The sequence below is a fragment of the Equus quagga genome, chromosome 16, assembly GCF_021613505.1.
Source record: "Equus quagga isolate Etosha38 chromosome 16, UCLA_HA_Equagga_1.0, whole genome shotgun sequence".
NCBI classification, from domain to species: domain Eukaryota; kingdom Metazoa; phylum Chordata; class Mammalia; order Perissodactyla; family Equidae; genus Equus; species Equus quagga.
The window spans coordinates 10,226,718-10,254,518 of NC_060282.1; the positions used below are offsets into that span (position 1 = coordinate 10,226,718).

The 27,801-nt window shown below is 42.4% G+C and overlaps 1 protein-coding gene across 5 annotated transcripts in view; it reads left to right on the forward strand.

Annotated features, from left to right (window-relative positions):
* Positions 1 to 1,057: 1,057 nt before the first annotated feature.
* DNAAF11 (dynein axonemal assembly factor 11) overlaps positions 1,058 to 27,801 on the forward strand; it is a 101,482-nt gene continuing 74,738 nt past the window's right edge. For all 5 annotated transcript variants that reach the window (XM_046641583.1, XM_046641582.1, XM_046641581.1 and 2 more), the window contains exons 1-3: positions 1,058 to 1,161; positions 12,043 to 12,210; positions 16,347 to 16,424. In XM_046641583.1, the coding sequence (XP_046497539.1) occupies positions 1,152 to 1,161; positions 12,043 to 12,210; positions 16,347 to 16,424 (256 nt within the window). In that variant the 5' untranslated portion in view covers positions 1,058 to 1,151. The remainder of the gene's footprint in view (positions 1,162 to 12,042; positions 12,211 to 16,346; positions 16,425 to 27,801) is intronic.

Consider the following 27,801-nt stretch of genomic DNA (forward strand, 5'->3'; position numbering starts at 1 on the left):
AACATCTGAACATCTGAGAATGAATGAGTTTATTCATGTCCTTCCTAGTCCAGAATAGGGGTAAAGCACATTAGGCACTTTTGGAGAGAGGCCCAGTGAAGTGTAAGGCGAGCAGAAGGAGCCTTAGGAGATATACTTCTTATACTTTATAATTAAGAAAGTGGTGGGTAGGGATTACCCACCCTGAGGGGATAATAGGCAGTGTTTTTAGAAAACTTGTTAGCAGCAAATTGACTGGTGTTGGGCAGTGACTTTAAAGAGATGGAATTTAACAATGACAACTAACCTTTACACTGAGCTGTTTTTTTTTTTTTTTAAAGATTGGCACCTGAGCTAACAACTGTTGCCAATCTTTTTTTTTTTCCTGCTTTATGCCCCCCAACCCCCCTTTACATAGTTGTATATCTTAGTTGCAGGTCCTTTTAGTTGTGGGATGTGGGACGCCGCCTCAATGTGGCCTGACGAGCGGGGCCACGTCCGCGCCCAGGATCCCAACCCTGGCCCGCAGCAGCTGAGCGCGCGAACTTAACCACTCGGCCACGGAGCCGGCCCCAACACTGAGCTGTTTTGAAACATTGTCTTTCCTTCACTGAAATCGTCTTGTTAAAGCTTCACAAAGATCCTTTGAGGTCATTATTATTACTCACCTTACAGGGGTGGAAATGGAGGCTAAAGAGGTTTAAGGTGACACTGCTCGTGTATGGAGTGTGGGTCAAATCCAGATTTCCGGACTCTGGAAGATGTTAAAATAAGAGGGAAAAGTAGAGGCAGGGCAAGAGGCACGCCTAGGAGGCAGCTTCCATTAGGAAGCAAGAGCGCTCTGTGGTTCTTTCGTTTAGCCTGGCCAGCTGATTCGGGGAAAGGGAATCGCTCTCCAGAAAGCCGAGGATGCGGACATGGAAGAGGACGACGTCTAGGCTGGGGATTGCTCCTGTCTCCTCTGCGGGAGCTCCTCCACCGCGGAGTCCCGCCTCCTTGCTCCCCCGGAGCACAGGAAGCGCAGCGCCGCCTGGTCCCGCGCGGCCGCCGTAGCGTCCCCGTTGCCATGGCTCCCGAATCCCGGTGCGGACGCGCGGAGGCGTGACTGGGAGCGGGAGCCGAGTCTCCGGGTCCACGTCGAGTTTCCCGTGCCCGCGAACCCGAGAGGCGCCATGGGCCGGAGTAAGCGCCCCCCTCGCACCCCTGCCTTCGATCTTCCCCCCTCCAGGAGTTATCCTGGGTCGCGCGGGGCCCTCGGCGCCAGCCTCCAGGCCGCCGCCACCCCATCCCCGGCTCTTCGTCCTCTGCAGACCTGCTGAGGCAGGTCCTTCTCCGGCTGGCGGGGCAGAGGCCAGGCTCCGCATCCGTTCAACGGGAGTGGGCGTGGAGGGGCGGGTGAGAAAGACCCTGGGCATGATGAAAAGGGGTAGTGACAGTACAGGGGTTGGCGTCCGACAGCCCCGGGCCGGCCCTTGCACCTCCTCGCTTGCTGTGTGGGGTGGGCTCGTAGTCTCTGTCTCAGAGCTGCAGTCTTCAGAGTCACTGGGAGGCAGGGCAGCTGACTCCGGAGCCTGCCTCCTCCACCTGCTGGCTGTGAGACCGTGTGAGTGACTTCACGCCTTTGGCTAAGCCGCCTCGTCTCCAAAACAGAGGCAATAATAGTATTGTTTTGCAAACATAGTGAGTGTTGTGACAGTATTTGTTTAAAATGACACCAAGAGAATGTGCAAAGTGATGAGATTAATAGTTACTTGTATTAGAAGCAACCATTTTTATTAGTTTGAATCATTCCGATACCAACACCGTTTTTGACCTCCCCAAATGACGGTTCTGTACAGTTCAACTTGTAAAAGTGTCATAATTAATATTTTAAATCCAGAGACTGTCCTTAGATGATGGCCTGGAAGAGCTGATAGTCTGTGGTAGAGGGTGGATTTGTGAATGTTGAGCCCCAATCCTAAACCGGTTACTGCTATTTTCTCTCACACTGTTCTGTAAAACAGTAAACAAAAAATTAGACAAACAGTAGTAAAAATTACTGAAAATTTTGCTTCTATCCTATGACCCACCCAATTTGCTCCCAGCTACTACCAAAGAAAAATGAAAACCTTTGTCCACACAAAGACTTGTGTATGAATATTTATAGCAACTACTTTCATAGTAGCTAAAAAAATGGAAACAACCCAAATATTCTTCAACATTTGTTAAAGGATCAACAGACCCACAGGCTCACTGTAAGCTGGAGGTGGGTCTGACTCATTTATTACCTGCCTCCACATGTCCCCACTCTAAAAAGAATGCCTTGAGAATGCTTTGTGTTTCCAAGTGTTAATGTCACTTCAAAGCCTGTGTCCCACAGGCCTCACCATGTTTTGGTATTCCTGTTCTCCCAGTGTATTGTTACTCAAGTAAATGGCCATCAGTTCTTTTGGAAAGGATTGGAGGAACCACGCCATGTACTCTCGTTGTGGTATTGCAGAGGCCTTCCCCCTGGGGAACCCAGCCTCTCTTTTTGTCAATGGGTTATCAGCTAAAATACAGGGCATCCAATATTTTTATTTGCTAAATCTGGAAACCCTAGTTTCAAGTCCAAAACCTGGCTAAGGTGTGGACACTGGGCAAGAAATGGTGAATTTTTGTTGAGGTGATTGTCTCTAGCCTTCTGTTCCTCACTCCTTGTTGTATTTAGATTGTAGAGATTGAGTCATTCTTGTACCTCTGTTGGCTGCCCATCTGTGTTGGCCTTAGGATTGTCATGTTCTGTTAGCCATTTCCAGAGCTTTCCGTGGATAAGACCTCCACTGGCTGTCGCTCCAGCCAGCCTTGTCCCTCATTTTAAAACATCTATCCACCTAACTTCTGAATTTAAGTGCTGCTGCCTGCCTTCATTGTTTCTGGGGTCTGTCATCCCTGTTTCTATCATTTAGTCCCGACTTGTCACAGCATCTCCTGTGGTCAGCCCTGGCCTCCAAAAGAGAGCCACCATGGAACTTTTGAGTGGTGCTGGTGCCCTTTACACCTTGGGGGATCAGAATTGGCCACCCCAAAATGTGTCTCTTTGGCATGAGGATTATTTGGGGCTGGTTACTTTAAAAAACTGCAGACACGAGAGAAACTCTGAAAAGTGGAAGTTACCCTTTGTAAGAGACATTTACACTTGTAAGGGAAATCTCCATCTGTAAAGGTGTCTCCCTCTCTGTACCAGGAAGAGGGGGGGATGACCTTATCTCTAGAAACTCTTATCAATGCAGAAAGCAAGGACTTAAATCTGAATAATAACCTTACTCCTGTTTACTGTGCCTTTCTGGAAATCTCCCGTAACTGACTCCCCCAACTGCCAACATCCTCCTTTGTAGCTGAAGATGGTATTTAAGATGAGAACCTCCACCGTTTTGGTGAGTGACTCAGTTTTTCTGGGTCTCTCCCATGTACACATGTTATGAAGCTTTGTTTAATTTTCTCCTGTTATTCTGTCTCATGTGAATTTAATTTGTAACCCTAGCCAGAAGGACCTAGAGTGGGTGGAGGAAATGTCTTCCTCCCCTACGCCACCAGCACATTCATTACTGCTTTAGCAGATGGTGTGACCTCTGGGCCCTCCCCAGGGACATAATTATTGCCTAGGTTTCCAGCCTTTCATAATTTATCCACTCCACTATACACACTCTGTGAGCCTTTTATTCAATTCTTCCATTGTTTGCACAGAAATTTTAGTATTTCTATCTCATATAGCACAGACTGTCACTTTTTCCATGCTTCTGGGCACCACCCTAGCAGCCTGTTTGCAACACCTCCCAGAGTCCTTGAAATCTTTGACTTCCTAGAGAGTGTTCTTAAATCAAGACTCTCTTTTATCTGACTTTATGTTCCTCCCTCCTTGATTCAGGGCCCATGAGATCCATTCCCACACGGGCACTTCTGCCTCATGCTGGGATCCATCGGTTAGGATCTGGACCTCCTTCAAGATCGAGTCCCTTTCCTCCCTTATCAGGCCCAGCACATCCCTGGCCGGATAACGTTGTGACTTAGACGTAGTTGACCAAGTAAGTGGCTGGGAGGGCACGTGCATGCAGATCCTGAGGGGAGCTCTTGTTCTGCATAGGGGAGTACTAGCCCTTAATAGGGAGGGGGGAGCCATTTCTGCATGCTCTGAGGGGTCAGGCACCTGTGGATTCAAGATGTTGGCATGAATCAACCCAGATTTACCTATCCCTTTGTCAGGGCCCGGTTCTTTCCGCCTGGGGCTCTGACCTTTATGTGGCTGACCTGCCTAGACTGGGATTTTAACTTTCTTTGTAGCTCTGCTTCTCTTTTATTTAACAAATTTACATTTATATATTTTATTTAAAATCATGTTTACATAGAAGAAACTGCACATATTTAAATTGTATAATTTGATGCATTTTGACATGTGTACAACTATGAAGCCATCACCACAATTAGGATAATAAACATATCCATAATCCCCAAAAGTTTCCTTGTGCCCCTTGGTAATCCCTCCCTCCCTTTCTCACCCCATCTCCAAGCAACCACCCATCTCTTTTCTGTCACTATAGTTTGGTTTGCATTTTTTAGAATTTTCTATAAGTGGAATCATACAATATACTTTTCTTGGGTTTGGCTTCATCCAAAATAATTATTTTGACCTCTGTCCATGCTGTTGTGTGTCTCAATAGTTTATTCCTTTTGATTGCTGAGTAGCATTACATTGTATAGATATACATCAATTTGTTAATCAGTTTACCTGTTGACGGACCTTTGGGTTGTTTCCAGTTTGGGGCTAATACACATGAATCTGAAGCATGCAGTTTGTACGTATCTCTTTGTATGGACTTACACTTCTCTTTTTCTCTTGGATAAATACTTGGGACTGGTTCACATGGTAGGTTTATGGTTACCTTTTAAAAAGACTCTCAAACTGTTTTTCAAAGTGGTTGTAGCATTTTGGGTTCTCATTAGAAGCGTATGAGAGTTCCAGTTCCTCCAAAGCTTCACCAACACTTGGTAGTGTCAGTCTTTTTTATTGTAGCCACTCTAGTAGATGTTTAATGTATCTCCTTGTGGTTTTAATTTGCATTTTCCTAATGGTTAAGCACGGTGAGCGTGTTTTTATGTGCTTATTTGTCATCCATGTATCTTCTTTGGTGAAGCATCTGTTCAAATATTTTGCCCGTTTTTTATATTGATTTGTTTGTTTTCTTATCACTAATTAAGAATTCTTTATATATTCTGGACATATCCTTTATTGGATTTATGATTTACAAATATTTTCTATCTATGGCTTGTATTTTCATATTCTTTAACAGTGTTTTTCAAAGAGCAGATGTTTAAAGTTTTGAAGCCAAACTTGGAAATTTGTTCTTTTATAGTTTTTGCTTTTGGCATCATATCTAAGAAATCTTTGCCTAACGAAAGTTCACATAGCTTTTTTTTTCTAGAAGTTTTATAATTTTAGACTTTACATTATTCTATCATCCACTTCACTCAATTTTTGAATGTGATGTGAGATGTGGATTCAAGTTCTTTTCGTTAATGTGGAAATCCAGTAGTACCAGCAACATTTGTTGAAGACCGTCCTGTATCCATTGAACTTCTGTTGCACCTTTCCATAAGTCGGTTGTCTGTATATGTATGGATCTATTTTAGGGTTTTATTTTCTGATTTATTGGTCTATTTGTCTTTCTTTATGCCAATACCACACTGTCTTGATTACTGTAGCTTTATAATAAATCTTGAGATCAGGTAGTATTAATCCTCCAAATTTATTGTTCTCTTTCAAAGTTGTTCTGGCTATTCTAGATCCTCTGCATTTCTATATGAATCTTAGTATCATCTTGGCAATTTGTGCAAAAAAATCTGGTGGGATTTTGACAGGGATTGTCCTAAATCTGTATCTCAATTTGGGAAGAATGGAGATCTTAACAATATTGAGTCTTCTGACCTATGAACAAGATGCATATCTCCATTTGCTTAGGTCTTTTAAAATATATCTCTGCAGTGTTTTTTTTTGTAGTTTTCAGCGGGTAGAGCTTATGCATATTTGTCACATTTATTCCTAAGTGTTTTGTATTTTGATGCCATTGTAAATGGTATTAGGATATAGGCATATATTCGATTTTTTTTCATGTAGATTTTCTATCCTGCTAAACTCTGTTATTCCTTCTAGTTACTTTTTACATAGATTCCATTGGATGTTCTCCATAGACAATGGGGTCATCTGCAAATAGAGATAATTCTGCTTCTTCCTTTACTATCTGGATGCCTTTTTTTTTTTTTTCTTGCCTTTTTGCTAGAATCTTCAGTACAGTGTTCAAGTGGTGAGAACAAATATCCTTGCCTTTTACCTGATCTTAAGAGGAAATCACTCAGTCTCCGTCTACTAAGTATGATGTTAGTTGTTGGCCTTCTCTAGATGCCCTTTATCAAATTGAGTCAGTTCCCTTCTATTCCTAGTTTACTGAAAGTTTTTTTTTAGTCAGGAATGGATGTTGGATTTTGTCAAATGCATTTTCTGCATCTACTGGTATTATTATTTTTTTTGCTTTCTTAATATTGTGTATTCCATGGATTTCTGAATGTTAAACCAGCCTTGCATACGTGGGGTAAACCCCTCTTAGTTATGATGTATTATTCGTTTATGATATTGTTGGATTTGATTTGCTAAAAGTTTATTAGAATTTTCGCATCTGTGTTCATAGGGAACATTGGTCTGTAGTTTTCTTTTCTTGTAATGTATTTGTCTGGTTTTGGACTCAGGGTAAAGCTGGTCTTATAGAATATCTTAGGAAGTATTCTTCTTAAATTTTCTAGAGCAATTTGTGTATACTGGGTATTATATTATCTTAAATGTTTGGTAGGATTTATCAGTGGAAACATCTGTGCTATAGTTTTCTTTGTGGGAAGGTTTTTAACTACATATTCAATTACTTTCTCACAATTAGAGCTGTTCAGGTTATCTGTGTTTTCTTGAGTGAACTTTGGTAGTTTATGTGTTTTAAGGAGTTTTCCCATTTATCTAAGTTCTTGATTTTATTAGCATAAAGTTATGTACATTACTCCCTTATTATCCTTTTAATATCTGTGCTATCTATATCATGTCACTCTCTCATTCCTAATATTGGTCATTTATGTCTTTCCTTTTTACTGGTCAGTCTGGCTGGAAGTTGACCAATTTTATTTTCTTACAGAATTTTTATTGATTTTTCTCTATTGCTTTTCTGTTTTCCATTTCATTGGTGGTGTAATCTTTACACTTACTTTGGGTTTAATTTGTTCTTTTGCTAGTTTCTTAAAAACAAAGCTGATTTTTGAGATCTTTTTTCTTTCTTGCTATAGGCATTTGGTTCTATAAATTGTTATCCAAGTTATGTTTTAGCCACATCCCACACATTTTGATATGCTTTTTTTTTTCATGTTTCATTCTGTTCAAAATACCTTCTAATTTGCCTTTAGATTTCTTGATGTCTGATTTTTTTTGAACATTACTTTGACCTGTTTTGTCTGGATTTTAGTTATTTTAGGCTGGAAGTTAAATCCTGGCCCTATGACTCCATCACGTCTGGAACCTGAAGTCTTTGCTACTCTAAGATTAAGCCCTGGTCCTGGTTCTTTGCCCTCTCTACTCTCTGGTTTCAGGAAAAAAACCTCTTCATATGCTACTGATGTAGTACCCTGGTTTTCACCCTTGGCTTTAATGTCTGATTAGTCACTCTCAGCCTTTCCTATCAATTGTTTTTAGCAGCAGGCTCAATACGACGGTGCTCTAAGTTACCCTTTCTCCCATATTCCTCTGGTGCCTGACGTGTCACAGTTACTAGTGCGTTCCCTTCCATCACTATCCCATTTGCTATAGACTGAATGTTAGCGTGCTCCCGAAATTCCTATGATGAAATCTTAACCCTCAAGGTGATTAGAAAGGTGGGGCCTTTGGGACGTGATAAGGTTATGAAGGCAGAGCCCTTGTGACTGGGATTATCGCCTTTGTGAAAGAGGCCCTAGAAACCCCGAGTGCCCTTTCCACCATGGGAGATTGCCACCAAGGGGGAAGCGGGCTCTGGCCAGACACTGAATCTGCCCATCCCTTGATCTTGGATTTCCAGTCTCCAGAACCGTGAGAAATAAATTGTTGTTTATAATCCCCCTGTAGTATTCCGAATGGACTAAGATCCCATTTCTTTTCAACACCAGCGCAGGTGTTAAACTTCGCACAGCTACCTTGTGCCAGGCACTATCTGTGCTCCACCTACCACGAGTAATGGTGTCCTCATTGCCACTCAGGCGGCAGGATCCAACTGCAAAGTCCCATCCTAGTGAGCATCTGCTTTCATGTACCACTTCTGCTATCAGCTCTTCCTGGCTGGGTTCCCTGGGAAGCAGACTTTCAGATGGAGATTTGCGTGCAGGAGGTTTATTGGGAAGTGTTGTTGGAGTGGGTAGAGAAGAAAGCAAGATTGGCAGAGAGGGAGGTTGGGCTGTGATGCATCTTAACAAAGGCCTTAGCCAACCAACCTGGAAATGTGGAAGGAGCTCTAACCTTGGAATGGACCGTCTGATGTTCCCAAGTTGGGATAAGACAGCTGGGCCTTTAGAGCTCCGCATGCACCAGTCACTGGATATGGGCTTTCCTGGGAAGGGGCATGACCTTGGCTGCAGTGTCTGTTCAGCTGAGGAGACTTCTGAAGAAGGTGGGCAGCTGAGGGCTGCGTGCTGGCAGAACTCCCAGCAGCTAGAAGAACTCATCCTTCAGTTTTGAAGGAGGAACTGGGCAGCGCATCAGAGCACGCACTCTGGCCTGGAGTGCCCTTTCCTCATTTGTTTATCTGGCAAGTATCTACTCACATTTCAAGATTCAGCTCAGGCTTCTTGTCCAGGATGCCTCTTTTGACCTCCCTGCTGTCACTCAATAGCACTGATCACTCCCTCCTTTGTACTTGTACTTTCTGTTTACAACTCTCCTTGCCCGTAGCACTTTTATCCCTGTTTTTAAATAGCATTCTCTACGTAAATTGCCGCAAGGGTATCATTGGATTAGGGTGCTGTATGGCCACCAAAGCTCATTATGATGACCCTGAGTCACTAAAAAAAACAGCAGGGCAAATTAGTAATCCTGTTTTTAAAAGTTTCCATTGAAAACAATAAAGAAAAAAAAGTTTAAATGCTACAAGAGGTATCCTTCACCTGCTTGTAACCCCTTCATTTCTATTAAATCTCAGTTTCATAGATGTATCTGCTAAGTCTTTCAAGACGTTTAAAAATTCTGCAAAATCTGCCCCATAAACATATATTATTGATTCTTTTTTCCTAATCCAGCGAGAGGTACAGGGCTGTTTATGAAACATGATATAAAGCCTGAAGGACTCAGCACTAAATTGTTGGCTTTGGGAATTTCTAGAACTTTGCCCAATGCAAAGACAAGCTTTGTGCGAACAAGCATAGCATGACAACCTCCCATATTGCAGAAACCTTCTCCTCTGCCTTTTACCCGCTACCCCGCAGAGTCATTTTATTGACACTCCCTCAAGTTGTCGAGAACCCCATCACAGTGAGGGATTGAAAAGAAGCCTGGGCTAGCTGTCAGTTTGGGTTAAGCCTTTGGATTCTTCAGCAGCAATGAGATAAATGTGAATGTGTAGTTAAAACTGTCCATATTCTTCACCCTCAACCCCTCAGTCCTCCGGTCGTGTGGATCTGGGGTGAGCTTCTATGGGTGGGACCCTTCTCAGAATTCATCGGAACCCTGTATTTTGCTATTTGAATTTTTCCAAAATAAGGACATGAAAGAGGTATGTATCATATCGTGCCTGGGCATCTTCTCCTGTACTATATGATAGGCATTGTAATGCCGTCTCTCTTGAAACAGTCTTATGATGACATGTTAATGCTTCCAAAGCATTTTCCAATCCTGGAGTGATTTCTGGGAAATGCAGGGCTGTATTATTTGGAGTGGGACTTCCTAAAGGGGAACAGTGCTCCTTGGAGTTACAGAATGTCTGGTCTAAATTATATAGTACATAAAACTGCCACATGCTTTCCTATTGGAAAGCGTGAAGCACTCTAATCTCCATTCCCCCTGTAGGAATTCTTACACCTTTCTTCGCAGGGACCCTGGGTTTTGCACTGATGCTTGCCATTACAGGTGACGTGGGATTGTGCAGCAACAATTTCCTGAGTGCTGTAAACAGTGTGCTGCGCAGCAGTCTGCTTAATATACAAGAGTTCAGAAAAGGGCTGCTGGGAAATTCCAGACCTTCACAGCTCTCCCTTGCTCTGTGATTCTCCGTTTTCTTTTAATCTATGCTAACCGTGTGTCATCGTTGCCGTTGGGCAACCTTCCTTGTTGTGCTGAATGAACTCTTAGTCTCTCCTCTCCCTTGTGTGTGTGCGTGCATGTGTGTAAATTATTTATACTAAGGGAGGTCCCCTTATTCCCCACCCCTGTCAACTCATAGTGATTTTTGTCATCTTGCTTCTTATAGTGGTATCCAGAGACCGCGCAGTGTAGCACACAGTCGGGAACTCGGCGAGCCAGGGCTAGCACGGCTGCCTTCTTAGCCATCCTCCAGCCCCCTCGACCTGCCACTCCCCAGGACCCATTCACAGCCCTTGCTGCCTGTTAGTTGAGCCAAAGCTTTGAGCAGCAGGGGCATTGCCCGTATATGGTGTTTTCATCTCTCAACCTCTACGTCTCTCTTGTCCTTCTTCCAAAGAACTGTCATTGCAAGCAGCCCCATCTCCTACCACCAGAACTAGCAAAGGGTACAGCTAATTGCACACAGATGATCAAGTTCACACATGTCTTCATGTAGGAAAAGGGCAAACTCCACTTGTAAGGATGTGGCGTAGAAGCGAGGAAGCTGAAGGTGCCGTGAAGAACTGTCCCAGCTGGAGGGGCTTGCACACTTAGGAAGCCTGAGAAAGCTCCAGAGGCTCTTATTTGCTCATGGTGGGGGCAGTCTAGCATAGCGGTTAAGAGGATGTGGTCGGGCACCAGACTCCTAAACTTAAACCTGGCTCCACCACTTACCACCAAGACCTCGGGCAAGTTATTTAAACTCTCTGTGCCTCAATTCCTCAGCTGAGAACTGTAGATAATAATTGCACCTACTCATATGTTAATACATGCAGAGCATTTAGGACAGTGCCTGGCGCCTTGAAAATGGCAATAAATGAGTCTTTCTTAGCTCTTCGGGTGGACATGAAATATTTCTACATTCCACTTAAAATGTGAGGGTTCAGATGGATTAATAATTTTTTTAATAGCGCTGGGAAATGCAGGGCTTCTCCATTGTCATTATGTCGCTGATTTTAGTGCACCCCATGAAGAGGACTCGTGTCCTGTTCTTGGCTCCAGCCATGGGCCAGGGTATTGTCTCTGGTGCCCAGGTGCTGTCCTCATCGCCTGGTTCTGACCAGCTGGGGCAGGCCAGCCCGGTGCTACACAGGACTGTTGTCAGAGGGGCGGGGACCCTGATTACCCCTCCTCCTCTGAGCAGCTTTTATTCCTCCTGGAAACAGACCAAGTGGTGATTGCTTTATAAGATTGCAATGCAGAATCTAGACTCTTCCTCTCCTTTCTTTTCAACTTCAGTTAAATGAATAAATATCAGTGGAATGAATGAATGAGCCTTTCCTTTTTGAATGGTGGGAGGTGCTTTCGTATTTCTGCCCTCCGTCAGCCCAACTGTGCCTCTCTGTAGCAAGTTGCTTTGTCCTGGATTTCTTAGCTGGTCTCATCCAGTTCAACGTGATACCACCACAAGATTCCATATCAACATTCTCATTGTCATCACCCATCAACTCTGTGTGTATCCATAAAGCAAAGTATGTGTCGATCCAGCACAAAAAAGACGAAGCTGTTTATCATCATGTCTTCCCTCTGACTCAGCGTGACATCACAAAAAGGCCAGCAGGAGGCAGCACTTCTCTGATCGCTTTCCTTCTGGAAATCGCTGGAGCCAGAGAATTGACATTTAACTGCAAAGAAAGCCCACTACATTAGTTATGCGATAACCTGACTATGAACATGGGGACGGAGATGTTAATATGTAACGAATTTTCTTTCAGTCACAGAAGATCTTATTAGACGGAATGCTGAACACAATGACTGTGTGATTTTCTCCCTGGAGGAACTCTCCTTGCATCAGCAAGAAATAGAGAGACTAGAACATATCGACAAATGGTGCCGGGATTTAAAAATCCTGTACCTTCAAAATAATCTCATAGGAAAAATTGGTAAGTTTTCAGGACATTGTTCTCATGGTTTCTTTAACATTTTGAGTGGGAGAAGTTTGGAAAAGGCAGTGTCATTCTTAGAGGAAGACAATAGCTGAAACAGAATTACCCGGATAGACGCAGCCGTCCCTCAGGAGTTGTGTATGGAACATTCCCTGAAGCTTTCCACTTGTGGTCAGTCTCCTTGCCCCTGGGGATCGCCATCAAGGAGAGGGGAGGAGCAGTTAAAGGCCAGCTGGAGCGCACTGGTTGACCTGCTCATTTATAACTTGATTTTTAAAAAGTTTAAAGGGAGGAGGATGTAATCCAGGCATTTGTCTTGGGTTTACATCACTGTGAAACTGAAAGGCTTGTGTAGGAGTGGAGTAAGTCCTTGTCAGATCACCACAGCCTAGATAGCCAGCACAGCCCTGTGCGTTGAGAATGTATATGTGCAAGGCATTGTGCTCCATACTGGGTACTGAGGGGGTTCCACAGTGACGCCAGTTTCCCGCTCCAGTCTGGAATGAAGCGAGAGGTGAATGCAGGAGTCAGGGGGATGAAGATCAGTAAATCAGCGTAATAGCTGATGAAACTCTTCAGAGGGTGCGGCTTAAACTTGCACCCAGGTAGGCTTCCTGCTGCTGCCCCCAGAGTGAAACCTGTGCACCGGGTCACCTGAGGAACCGGACCACCGCAGGCTTCTGGGCCGGCGCCTGATTTGTGGCGGGAGGAGGTCCAGACTATGCACTCTGTGCCCGCAGGCAGATCCCAGAAGCCAGGAGAGAGGGTGGGACTGGGCATGCCCAGTTCCTTCTCCCAGTTCACCCATCAGATAAGTTGGTAGCTGTCCCCCCATCCCCAGAAGAATGAGTTCTGGGGCAGAGAGAAGGTAGGTCTGGGGAGTCACTGTAATGGGGGTCCTGCCACTTGGAAACAGAAGGAGTGTCCCCCAACCCTGGGAAAAGCAACAGTGTTTTTAGTGGTAAGAGCAGGCGCAGGCCCTGAGGTCAGGTAGACCCAGTTTGGAACCCTGCCTCCGCCACTTAGAAGCTGAGTGAAATTAGGCCAGTCAGTTAACCTGTCCAGTCTTCGTCTTGCCATCTGTAAAAGAGGGATAATAACGCCAACGCGCAGAGTGGTATGAGGACTACAGGAGATGATGTGCTGAGCATTTGCTCACTTGCTCACTCATTAAATGAGAGCTTCTGCTGCTCTTATTAATACTGTCACTTACCCTGTGGTGCCCCGGGCCAGCCAGGTGAAGCTGGGAGCAGGAGGGGGAACCGCACAGAGCCGGAGGAAAAGGGATGGAGTCAGGGTTGAGGAGGCAGCATGAGTGCCAGCCCCCGTGGGTTCTGGCGCCGGAGCCCAGAGGTCAGCTTTGAAGGTTCTATTTTAACTTTCCATCGTGATGTGCAGTGGTTCTCAACAGGGGCATTTGGCAATGTCCGGAGACGTTTTTGGTTGTCACAAGTGTGTGTGTATTTGGGGAGGGGCTGCTAGAGGCATGTAGTGTGCAGACACCAGGGACTGTGCTAATCCCGCTGCGATGCACAGGACGGCCCCTCCACAGGAAAGAATTACCCAGCCCGAAATGTTAGTATTGCTGCGGTTGAGAAACCCTGGCGATGTGGTTGCCTCTAGTTTGGTGGATAATTGAAAATTGGCTCTAGGGTTGCAAAAAGCCTAGAATTTGCATCACTTTTTTGAAGATTTATTAAAATTCTTTATATTTCTGCAGAGAATTATTTTCGGCGTCTTTTACTTTACCAGAAATTAGAAACTCTGGCACATTGTTCAATTAAAAAGGCTATTAGAGAAAACCACCAGCTTTCATGCTTGGGGGCATTAAAGAGCCTTCCTAATTGTAGAGATCTAAAAGAGTTCCCGAAATTTTCGTCTCCACAGCTGGGTCCATCACAATTACTCATTAGTAGCATAGTATTTCAGTCCTTTTCAGAGCTGTGAGAAAGCTTAAATTTTTGCTTCCAAAGTATTCTTAAATTAAACACTCTTTTAAATCCTATTAATGGGAATTTTCAATGCTGCTCCACCCATAGGCATTTAGGCACTTATTTAGCAAGTGAAACTAGTTCTCTAGGATCCAGACTTGCTCTGGTGCCACTGAGGTAGAAGTTTGCAAAGCGGTTGCCTTTGCAGAAGCTCTGTTCCTCCTTGGGAGATACACATGGGCCGGGAGAGGGCTCTGCGTAGTGTTGATCCAGGTGTGGGCTGAGGACCTTCCGGGGTCCTGCTAACGTGGGGCCCAAGCCACCCCCCAGACCTACAGACTCAGATCCTGTGGGGATGGGTTCCCAGAGTCTGCCTTTGTAACACTTCCCAATGGTCCCAGGCCTGGGTAGAGCTCCTTGAACTGGGGAGGGGTTTGGTGCCCTACAAGTGTGTGGGACTGGCATTTGGTGACAGCGGCTTCCAGGGTGGTTTGGCTAGAACGCTGACTCGCTTCCTGCTGCCCAACAGGCTCTGTGCATTTCCACTTTTATAGAGCCTTTTATTTTTCCTGATGAATTTCACCCATTGTTCTTGAGTAATTTAAGAAATCCTTCCCAAACTAATCTTACTATTTTTTTCCTACTAGATAGTTCTTTCCACATTTAGAGGGTTATACGTATCACAGACGTGGGGAAGGAAGAGGTATTTATAGTAAGCTGGCAATGTTAACAATAATAACTGTGGGTATTTTTGCTCAGGATGTGGACTGGACCCTCTGTGTGTCATCACCCTTGGCGCGTGGAGCGCTACAGCTCTTTGACCATCGAATGCTCAGAGGTTGCCTAGACAACCTTTTGTAAACATCAGCATTAGAATAATCGAATTGCTGAGAGAAACTTTAGTAATTTATTGCAAAATCCGCATTTTAAAAAATGAGTAAACTGAGGTGAACTGTCCCTCTCAGGTCTATGGGAACGAATCTACGATATTTTGTAAGTTTTAGATGAAATATTAGTGGTGATAAGGGTGATGATTATAAATCATCATATTTTGTCTTCATAATATCCCTGAAAAGTGGGCAAAGGAGGTGTTATGTTATTGAAGCGAGGCTGCCCCAAATGCGCTTTCCTGAGCAGGGTTTTCCGCATCCGTGTCCTCTTAGAAAGGGCTGTTCTCTGAAGGTGTGATGTAGGGATTTAGTGCCAAGCTCTGGAGTCAAATGTCCTGACTTTACCGTTTAACCTCGCACGAGTGGATTCATTCTCCGAACCTCAGTATTCTCATTTGTAAAAGGGAGACAACAGTAGTTTTTACCTCATAGAGTGATTATGGGGATTAAATGAAATAGTATATGCAAAATGCTTAGAAAATTCCATGGTGTATAAAAGCACTCAGCAGTGTTAGCTATGGGATTATTAGCTGCTTTTAAAAGGCCCCATCCTACAGCAATTCCTTCACTTATTTATGCTTAATGTTTTCCCTACCGTGGGTTTTCATATTCATTAAAAACGATAATCTTGTCTCGGGATGATTTGGGCTTCGAGTAAAGGAAAGCATAACTCCATGTGGCTTACCAAGTAAGGAAATCTAGTAGCTTACCCAGCTCTGAGTCTAGAGATAAGCCAGTCTCCAGGGCTGGCTGGTTCCTTCTCTGTGCTCCAACAGCCACAGTGGGCTTCATCCTAGCTGGTTCCCTCATGGTTGCAAAATGATTGTGAGCATCAATTAGGATAATCCTTCCTTCCTTTTTAACACGCGGCAGGGAAAGAGAAGAAGTCCCCAGGCACGGAGTATAGATCTTTCCCTCTCCTCTGACTGGGAGCACTTGGTGCCCACGCCTTCTCCTGCATCACACGGTTGCCAGGAGGTGGCCGTGGGCTGGTTGACTTAAGCCTGGGTTCCTGAGCTGTCACTAGCAAGGGACATGGGCTTGCGATGCACTGGCCCAGGTTGGTTAGGCCTAACCGCCTGGAGTTGGGGCTGGGAAAGACAAAGCAGAAATGGGTCCATTAGGAAGGACGGAGGGAGAAATGGATGCTGCATGGGCAGCTGACAATGATGTACACGAGTAGATTTGAAAAAGCAACATGGTTTTGATAACCATAGGAATCCTTAGATTCTCTTTATCATTTTCATAATAGGTTATGTAAAAATGTCTTTTATCTTGAAGGTTCATTAATTACATTATTTGTATATTTCAGAAAATGTTAGTAAACTCAAGAAACTTGAATATTTGAATTTAGCTTTAAACAACATTGAAAAAGTTGAAAATTTGGAAGGTAAGGATTTTCTTCTTATATTTTATTATGAGTTAAAATTGAGATTTAAAATGAGATTTAAACAGTTTTGCTTAAACAATGGATATACTTTTCAAATTAACATTTAGCTTAAGTCTTTTGTTTATTATTATTGTTAGTATTTTTTGTGTGGTGAGGAAGATCAGCCCTGAGCTAACATCTGTTGCCAGTCTTCCTTTTTGCTTGAGGAAGATTGTCGCTGAGCTGACATCTGTGCCCATCTTCCTCTATTTCATGTGGGACACCGCCACCACGTGGCTTGATAAGCAGCACTAGGTCTGCGCCCAGGATCTGAACCTGTGAACCCGGGGCCACTGAAGTGGAGCGCACGACCTTAACCACTATGCCATTGGGCTGGCTCCCTGATTTTTAATTCATATTGTAAAACTTCAAACAATAACATGGTGCATAAATTCAAAACTGGAGGTCCACTTCACCCCTTCCTAACCCAGCCTGCTTCGCAGACGTAGCAGTGTTAACAATTTGGTGTGTAGAAGGTACTTTTGTTTCATTTTGCTTTGTATCAATGGGATGGTACTATGAGTATTATTTTGAAAATTAATTTCTTCCCTGGAATTACGTTGTTCTTTGGTCTCCAGGAAAGGTGGGGGCTATGTAACAGATCGATTCTAACCATTTTTCTGCAGGTGGGCGTTTGGGTGGTTTCCAGCATTTTGCTATAATTTGCACGGCTGCAATGAGCATCCTTCTACATTTCACTCTGTGTACACGTGTAGATTTTTTCTAGGGTAGATACTTAGAAATGGAATTCCTGGGTTTAAATATGTGTATTTTGAAAAATATTGCCAATTGTTCTCCAAAAAAGTAATGTTAATTTACGCTTGTACTGATAGTCCGTGCTGCCACTCATTTTCACACAACTTTGCTAATGCTTTTTATAAGCAATCTTTTTTTTAGCATAGGAAGACACTGTTTTGTAATTTTAGAAATTCACACCTCACATTATTATTGAGATTCCATATAACTTTACAAATGTCTGTTGAATATTTGTATTTTTTCTTACGTGAGTTACTACTTCATATCTTTTGGTCACTTTTCTGTTGATTTATCTTTTCTCTATGTGCTCTTATACATTCCCTATATTAATCCTTTGTTATATATTTTATAAATATTTTCTCTTGTCTACTACTTTTCTTTTAATTCAGTTATGCTGGTATCATTCAAAAGTCTTACTTTTTTTTTTAAACCTAGATTCTTTTTTTTCTTTTTGAGGAAGATTAGCCCTGAGCTAACATCTGCCACCAATCCTCCTCCTTTTTGCTGAGGAAGACTGGCCCGGAGCTAACATCCGTGCCCATCTTCCTCTACTTTATATGTGGGACGCCTACCACAGCATGGCTTGCCAAGCGTTGCCATGTCCGCACCTGGGATCTGAACCGGCGAACCCCGGGCCACTGAAGCAGAACGTGTGCACTTAACCGCTGTGCCACCACACCAGCCCCCTTACATTTTAATATACGTAAATTTGTTAATCTTTTTCTTTATAGTTTCTGAATACAAATATATTCTATACTAAGTTCTAATTTTGATGATTTAATATTTTACATTCAATCTCTCTAATGCATCTCAAATTTATCATGTAAAAAAGGAATCAAAATGTACTTTTTTTCTCAAGATGTCTCTTAATTGAAATATTTGAATCATTTAGTTTTTTTATAACTGAGATGAAACTTATAAACCATAAAATTCACCAGTTTAATGTATAAAATTCAGTGGTTTTTAGTATATTCACAAGGTCGTGCATCCATCATCACTATCCTGTTCCAGAACATTTTCCTCACCTCAAAAGAAACCCCGTATTCATTAGCCTTCACTCCCCATTCACCCCTTGCCCTAATCCCTAACAGTCACTACTGTACTTTCTGCCTCCATAGATTTTCCCATTCTGAACATTTCACATAAATGGAATCACACAATTTTGTGGTCTTTTGTGTCTGACTTCTTAACGTAACGTTTTCAGGATGCATCCACATTGTAATGTGTATCAGTACTTCATTCCTTTTTATGGCTAAATAATATTCCATTGTGTGGGTAAACCACATTTTCTTTTTTACCCATTCATTAGTTGATGGACATTTGGGTTGTTTCCACTTTTGGTTATTATGAATAAAACTGCTATGAACATTACTATACAAATTTTTGTGTGAACGTATGTTTTTAATTAATTTAGTGTATATCTAGGAATAGAATTGCTGGGTCATTTGGTAACTCTGTGTTTAACTTCTTGAAGAACTGCTGAACTGTTTTCCAAAGTAGTTGTACCTTTTTACATTCCTACCAGCAATTTATGATGGCTCGAATTTCTCCATGTCCTCGCCAACACCTGATATTTTCTGTTTTTATTTATTTATTTTTGATAGTAGCCATCCTAGTGGGTGTAAGTGGTATCTCATTGTGGTTCTTATTTGCATTTACTTAATGACTAATGAGATTGGGCATTTTTTATGTCTTTATTGACCATTTTTATATCTTCTTTGGAGGAAAGGTTGTTCAAAAACCTTACCCATTTTTAAATTAGGTTATTTGTCTTTTTACTGTTGAGTCGTAAGAGTTATTTATATTTTCTGGAGACTAGACCCTGGTCCGATATATGATTTGTGGATATATTCTCCTGTTTTGTGAGTTTTCTTGTCAACTTTCTTGATGGTGTCCTTTGGAGCACAATTGTTTCTTTTTTAAAATCACTTTATTGAGGTATAATTGATATACAGAAAACTGTACATATTTAATGTATGCAGTTTGTTGAATCTGGACATGTGCATATATCCATGAAGCCATCACCACAGTCAAGATAATACACATATCCATCACCTTCGAAAGTTTCCTTATGTGTCTTTGCCCCCCCACCTTTTGTGGTAAGAACACTTGACATGAGATCTACCCTCTTAGAAGATTTGGAAGTGCACAATACAGTACTGTTAGCTAGGTACTATGTTATACAGTATACAATTAGACGGTAGAGCATCGTGTATAACTAAACTTTATGCCAGTTGAACAACTCTCCGTTTTGTCCGCTAGAAGCATAATTGTTCTTAAATTTGCCTTTAGTTTTCCTTTCTTGAGATATCTATGTCTGGTTTTACTGTCTGGGTAATATGGGCATCAGAAAATGAATTGGGAAGTGTTTCTTCCTATTCTGTTTTTTGGAAGAGTTTGTGAAGGATTGTTGTTAATTCTTCTTTATTTGGTGGAATACACCAGGAAGTCATATGATCCTGGACTTTTCTTTAAGGAAAACTTTTTGGTTACTAATTTAATCTCTTGGTATAGGCCTATTTGGATTTTCTGTTTCTTCTTGAGTCAGTTTCGGTAGCTTGTGTCTTTCCAGGAATTTGTCTGTTTCACCTCGGTTATCTCATTTGTTAGCATACAATTGTTCTTACTACTCCCTTAATCACTTTTATCTCTGTAAGGTCAGTAGTAAGGTCCCTGTTTCATTCTTGATTTTAGTAATTTGAGTCTTTTTTTTTCTTGGTTAGTCTAGCTATAGGTTTGCCGATTTTGTGGATCTTTTCAAAGAACCAACTTTTGATTTTGTTAATTTTCTCTGTTGTGTTATGTTTCTACTCTAATCTTTATTATTTCCTTCCTTCTGTTTGCTTTGTGTTGCGTTTACTCTTTTTTAGCTTCTTAAGGTAGAAAGTTAGGTTATTGATTTGGGATCTTTCTTCTGTGTTTATTGTAGGCATTTACAGCTGTAAATTTCCCTCTGAGCACCACTTTACTTCATCCATTCATTTTTGGTATTTTGTATTTTTGTTTTAGTTCATCTCAAAGTATTTTCTAGATTCCCTTGTGATTTCTTCTTTGATCCATTGGTTGTATGGGGTAGTCATTTAATTTCCACATTTGTGAATTTCCCAACTTTTTTTCTGTTCTTGATCTCTAGTTTCATTCCACTGTAGTCAGAGAACATACTTTCTACGATTTCAGTCATTTTAAATTTACTGAAACTTGTTTTATGGGCTAACATTTGGTCTGTCTTAGAGGATATTCCATGTGTGCTTGAAAAGAATGAGTATTCTGCTGTTTTGGGCGGAATGTTCTAAAGACGTTTTTAGGTCTAGCTGGTATTTTTTAGTGTTGTTCCAATCTTCTGTTTCCTTGCTGGTATTTTCCCTAGTTGTTCTATCCCTTATTGAAATCGGAGTATTCGAGTCTCCAGGTAGTATTATTGAATCATCTATTTCTCTCCAATTCCATCATTTTTTGCTTTATGTATTTTGAGACTCTGTACTTATGTGCATATATGCTTACAACTGTTTTATCTTCTTGATGGATTAATTTTTTATCATTATAAAACACTCTTTGTTGTCTCTAGTAACAATCTTTGTCTTAAAGTCTGTTTTCTCTGGTATTAGTCTAGCCATTCCAGCTCTTTTTTCTCTTTTTGGTTACTATTTGCATGGTATAACTTTTCTTATCCTTTAACTCTCCAACTGTTTATGTCTTGAGTCTAAAGTGTGTGTGTGTCTCTGTATTTTTTTTTTTTTTTTTTTGGTGAGGAAGATCAGCCCTTAGCTAACATCTGTTGCCAGTCTTCCTCTATTTTGTACGTGAGAGGCCGCCACAGCCTGGCTTGATGAGCAGTATGTAGGTCTGCTCCTGGGATCTGAACCCATGAACCCCAGGCCACCGAAGTGGAGCATGCGGACTTAACCACTACACACTGGGCCGGCCCCTAACGTGTGTGTCTTTTAAACAGCACATAGATGGATCTTTTTTTTTTAAATCCATTCTGACAATCTCTCCCTTTTAATTGGAGAGCTTAATCCATTTACATTTAATGTAATTACTGATAAGGTAGAATTTATGTCTTCTGTTTTGCTATTTGTTTTCTACATATCTTCTGTCTATTTTCTTCCTCTGTTTCTATGTTACTACCTTCATTTTTGTTAGACAGATATTTTCTTGTGTGCCATTTTAATTTCCTTGTTTTTCCTTTTGCTATATGTTTTTGAGTTATTTTGTTAGTGGTTACCTTGGGAATTACAATTAATACCTTAGTTTATAACAATCTAGTTCAAATTAATATCACCTTAACTTCAATAATATGCAAAAACTTTGCTTTTATATAGTTTTGTTTTCCTGCCCTCCTTTATGCTGCTATTGTCGCAGATTACATCTTTCTAGTGTGCCCACCAACATAGATTTATAATTATTTCTTTTTGCAGTCTTTTCAATCAGTTATGACAAAAGATAGCTATGAGCAAAAAAATAAATTTACATTGCCTTTTATATTTACTCGTGTGATTACCTTTACTGATGCTCCTTATTTTTTTATATGAATTTGTGTTATGCTCTAGTGTCCTTTTATTTCAGCCTGGAGACTCCCGTTAATATTTCTTGTAGGCCAGATTTACTAGCAACAAACTCTCTCAGTTATTGTTTATCTAGAAATACCTTAATTTCTCTACCATTTTTGGAGGATAGTTTTCCCAGATATAGAATTCTTGGTTGACATTTTTTTCACCCTCTTTTTCTTTCTTTCCTTCCTCCCCCCCTCCCTCCCTCTCTCTTCCCTTATTTATTCTATTTCTCTAACTATCTTTTACAATAATTTTCCTCTTCTCTATTTTCTCTGATCTCCCCTGGGACATCTTTTAAGTGGATTTTGGTTGTGCTAGATTCATCTTCCATGCCTCTTAACCTGCATCCCTTGTTTGAACCTCTTTGTCTTGTTATTCTGCACTCTGGGAGGTGTCCTGTTTTAGTTTGCAGGCTTCTATTTTGTGCTTTTATTTTTCTCTAAATGTCTGGTGACTTGATGTCTGATTATAATCACAAAGGATTTGGCTGGCTGGGTGGCTGGTGTGGCTTGTTCTGCAGCCAGGCAGCTGTGTTTCCACATCCATTCCCCTGCCCTGCTGGCGGGGCTCCTGTGAGCTCCGTGTGCATGGCAGGGCATCCTGACTGGCAGGCTTTACTTTAGAGCCCAGGGGCGTGCAGCAGAGGCTGGCAAGCTGCTCTCTCCACCTCATGCCCATCTGCTAATGGCTAAAATCAGGAGGACTTTACTTGAGTTACAGTGGATTTTAGCCTATTTGCCTCCTAATGCAGAAACTGACATTTCAGTGACTATCAAGGTTATATATAAACAAAGACATAAATATTCATCATTAAGTTTTTAATTTTTATCCTCCAAACCTAGAATATCATCTCTATCAAAGTCCCCAAACCCATCCTCAGTGCTGGAATTGAGATGCTTCTTTCCATCATTGCCATTCTTCTGCGTTGGAAATGGATTCTTTGATCTCTCCCAGCTACCACTCTACAGCCCTGCGTGCTCATGTGAGCAAATGGAATAACCAAATTTACTCTGTGTCTACGTTTGTGGTTGTAAAATGTCAATCTAAAATGTCTAAGGAATAACTAAAACTCTCGGTTGGCTTGTCCAGGGCTTGTTATTTGTTTTTTTTAAGAAAATATGTGAAAGGATGTGGAAATGTCTGTCTTTCCTGTACGTTAGGTCATCTGCCACTGGAGGGCAGCATTGCCACTATTGTCTTTTTGAGCTTTGCCAACTGGAGTGCACAGTCCACGTCAGCCTTTACCTGGACACTCCCTTTTGGTGCTCCGTCTTGCAGCTCTAATGTGGATGCACCGGGCGCAGGCTAGTTTGAGGATGCGTTTGAGGGAATGGGCAGTAGGAAGGAGGACACATGTTATCTGCTGGCAGATATGAACTTTTCTGTTTCATTTTAAATATTTGAGGTGAAAGAGGAGGCCAATGGATACACATACTCAGCCCACCTACTTGAGTAAATCTCAGTATAATTTTAAACGTAAGTTGTATTTTTGTTTTTTCGTTTATTTACTTGTTTTGCTAGATGGCAAAAAATAGCTAGTATCCTTTTTTCTTTTTTCCTTGTTGTGGATTCATCCAGATAGAATAAAGTGCCTTCTTTTTCCACCCCTCCTCCTTACCCTCCCTAACCTGGAAGGAGAGGTGGGATTTCTGATGGTGTGAGCTCTCCCCTTGGGGAAATCAGCGTCAGTGACCTTCAGACCCTGTGGGACACTGATCTGGACCTCAGAGCGGGAGACAGGCACTGGGACTCAGTCGAAGGAAGGCGTGTCTGCCTCCCTCCACAGGGGAGGCCTTCTCAAGCCCGGCTAGTCCAGCAAGAGTGGTTCTTTAGGATGGCAAACGTGGTTGAAGCTCTTAGCTGTAGGCCAAGTAGGAGAGAAATTAAGATTCATCACTTCAGAAAATATAATGAACTTTTGGAGAGTCCTTCATCTACAAAATTACAGAAAAATTAAAAATATATGAATTTTTTAACCTGTTGGAGTCTTCCAAATGTCAGCCTTCTCTTATATGAAAGAAAAACATAATTAAAATGTCTTCCAGAGTCTCTCATAGTAAACTTAAGAAATACCAGCTAAGCTCCATCTTAAGTAAGACCATCCCAAATATATCTTTCACATTTCATAATGTCCATCTAACATTTTTTGCCAATGTAAAACAAACATACAGACATAGAGCCATAGACTTAGTTATATTTATATATGTAGTTTCATATGCATTTGTCATACAGTGACTGAGTCCACATTTTTATAATTTAATGATTGAATTATCAAGCATGTTGGTGTGTTTTAAATAGCTCCTTGCGGCTTAGTGCTTCAAGTGTTTTTAATTATGTTTGCTATTGTGAGTAGAACTGTTCTGAACAGCTTTGTGCAAATTGCCTGTGGTTCCACTGGAGATATTTGATTGGGACCTTTTCCTCCCAAATGAAATTCTGGACCAAGGGGAAAAAAAACCGCTTAAAAGACTATTTTATATGTTGACAGATGGAATGCTGAAAAGTATAATTATCTCATAGCCTTGCCAATATAGTTAACAATTTTGTCTATACTTTGACTAATTTAATAGCAATAGTGATTATGTTGTCCTTTTTTGCTTATATGATTATTTTTGAAGATGTGAAGTTACTGAATTTCCTTCACCTGTGTAGTAGAATCTGGAATATGTAAAAGTGTTTATTTGTCCTTGTACATTTTGGATATTCATCTTTTTAATAATTAGTATTTTTACCAAAGTAATAAAAGACATAGTTTAGAAAGCCAGAGTGCTGTCTGTACTTGAAACAGCTGTCTGTCAGTGCCCTCAGACCGTAAGTCCTGCTCCCAGAGGTGACTGTAGTAGACTCTGCTTCTTTTTCCTGCTACGTATTACCAGATAATGTACTCATACCATGCTTTATCGCTGTTTCTTAATATTCTTGATATTGACATTTTAGGCATTGTCTATTGACTTCCTGATGTGGAAGATGCAGATTTTTTTATTTTTCTTTTTTCTTTTGGTGAGGAAGATTGGCTCTGAGCTAACATCTGTTGCCAGTCTTCCTCTTTTTGCTTGAGGAAGATTGCCGCTGAGCTAACGTCTGTGCCCATCTTCCTCTATTTTGTATGTGGGATGCTGCCACAGCATGGCTGGATGAGCAGTGTGTAGGTCTACACCTGGGATCTGAACCTGCAAACCCTGGGCTGCCAAAGTGGAGTGTGTGAACTTCACCACTATACCACCAGGCCCACCCCAAAGATGCAGATTTTGTTCTCTCATGCTGCCCCCTGGGTTCTCTCTTCCCTTCTACCCACCCTGCTTATATTTGTATACCCCATAATGAGATGTCATCATGAGGTATAGGATATGGACCCATTTGTGGTGACTGGTGTTTTGAATTAACACTTTGTTGGGAGGAGAGATGACACTCACTCCATTGCTGACTCACATCTAACCTCTGGTTTTTCTTTTTTTAAAGATTGACAACAAGCCAATCTTCTTTTTCTTCTCCTTCTTCTCCTCAAATCCCCCCAGTACACAGTTGTATATTTTAGTTTTGGGTCCTTCTAGTTGTGCTATGTGGGATGCCCCCTCAGCATGGCCTGATGAGTGGTGCCATGTCCATGCCTGGGATCCGAACCGGCAAAACCCTGGGCCGCTGAAGCAGAGCGTGCAAACTTAACCACTCAGCCACCTGGCGGCCGCTAACCCCTGCCTTTCTAACTTCCCTCCTCCCACCTTCCTCCAGGCTGGTCTGGCTCTCTCCAGCTGTGCAGTGCTATGAATTACAGGCACGCCCTGCACTGGGCCCACCTGTCAGGTGGGTGTGACTGCATCTGCTTGTACTTAGAGCACCGCAGTCGTATTCCACAAAGCTTTAACTTGAGAATTTTAAGGTGATGATGATGGTGATGATATATTGGTAATCAATAGCTAATATTGGCAGAGACCTTCTAGTGTACCAGTTCAGAGAGGCCTTTCAGCGGGGCAGCACTGGTTTCGATTCCCAATTCCCCGTGAAGCAGCTGTGTGAACTTTGTTCATTTCTTAGCTCATTTTGCTTTACAGTGCCAGTTATCTGTTACCGCGAGAAAACTACCCCAAAGCTTAATGTCTTTCAACCATTTTCTTCCCCCCACATGGTTTTGTGGGTCAGGAATTCAGGAAGAGTTTGGCTGGGAGGTTCCTCTCGGACCCGTGGCATCAGCTGGGGCAGCTGTTGTCAGAGGATCCGCTTCTCAGCTGGCTTCTTCACTTCCTTCTCAACCCATCTGAGCTCTGACATCCCCGCTCTGGGTGGCCCCTCCATGGCATGTGCTCCTTACCCTGCTCAACCTCTGATATCCTACACCCGTGTCCCCCCAGCATGGATGCCTTCCTCACCTTGTCTGTGCTCCAAATTCCCCTGCAAAGCAGCCCTCCTGGGTGGATGTCCTCCTCGCCCTGCCCAAGCTCTGGCACCTTGTTTTTGGTTCTCCTCCCACATGGGTTCCCTCTTCACTCTCGTGGTCTCTGATATCTCTTGCCAGGTGTCATGTGAGGGTGCCCTCCCTACCCTACTTGGGCTCTGACTCCTCAAGTCAGGCTGCCTTTCCATATTGCTGTCATCCTGGCGACTCTCAGATTCTGACACCCCACGGTTGGCTGTCTGTGATGCAAAAGCTCCTCCCACTCTGCCCAGGTTCCTACACGCCATCCTTCTCTGCAGGGCTGCCTTCCTCCCTGGGCTTGGGTTCCTCCACCCGTGCCAGACACCCTTACCCGAGGATGCCCCCTCACTGCTTGGGGTCTGACTTCCGGCACCGTGCAGTTCTCCGCATGCTTTTCTCGTCCTATTTGGGTTCCAACACTGTATCCTGGTCCAACATAGCTACCCCTTGCCTCTCCACTCTTTCTTTGCTCTCCTCTCCTAATGGCTTTAGGAATTAGTTGTTCCAAAAGTAAGCAAAAAGAAGGAAAGGGAAGGAAAAGGAATTGAAAGGAAGGACAGGGAATGGAAGGAAAAGTAAATAAAGGGAAGAGGCAGAGCCATTTATAAAAATCTTTCCTTCCTCCCTCCCTTCCTTTTATCCATCCTTCTTTCCTTTCTTCCTTACTTCCTATGTTCTCAAAATAGGGAGATGAATGGGAGATTATTGCCATATTGCACGCAAGAGGTGATAAGAACTGAAGTGGAATGATGGTAATAGGCATAGAGTGAACAAGGCGTATGTGAGAGGAATCTAGGAGTTATGATCTGCAGGGTTTGGCCACTGATGACGCAGAGGGTTTAAGAGAATAATTTAGGTTAATTTCTAAGTTAACCTTGACTTGATGCTTGGTGTCACACTCACATCTGATGCTAACATGGTGATGACATTAATAGAGTTTAGGCATAAAGAAGGCAGAAAAGCTGTCTCGAGGAGTAGAGAGCGAGAGAAAATATGGCGGATTCAGCTTTGGCCATGTTGAATGTGCTAAGTCTCGCAGCGTTTGGAAACAGGAGTGTGATGTTCAGTTGGTCGGTCAGATATGGTGTTATTGTTTGGGAGTCATGAGAGTCTGGGGTTGGTTAAACCAATGAACATGACAGTTGTCATCAGGAAGACCATGAGGAATACTGGGTCAGGGGTGGGAACCTGGGTTGTATTACCATTGATGGAGTGGAAAAGGCCGTAAAAGAGATGAAGAGGAATAGACTATATTATAAGGGAGAATGAGGAGAGAATTACTGTTTCCAAGACGTTTGAGAGATTTAAGAGAGAATCCATGGTCAGTCATGCCATATGCTACAGATTGTTCTAGTGGTTTAATGGGCTGAAAAGGATGTATTAGATTTGTCAACATGACGGTGTCAGCATGGTCACCTTTAGAGGAGCAAATCTAGTAGAATGTTGGGAGTGGAAGCCAGGAACAGGGGGTTGAGCAGTGACTGAAGATTGAGAAAGAAGAACCAGTGAATGTGGATTTAGGGTGGATTACAATGGGCATTGCCTACTTCTGGGTTCTGCTGACTTCTCCAGATTCTGTCTCAATGGGCTTTGCCTACTTCTGGGTTCTGCTGACTTC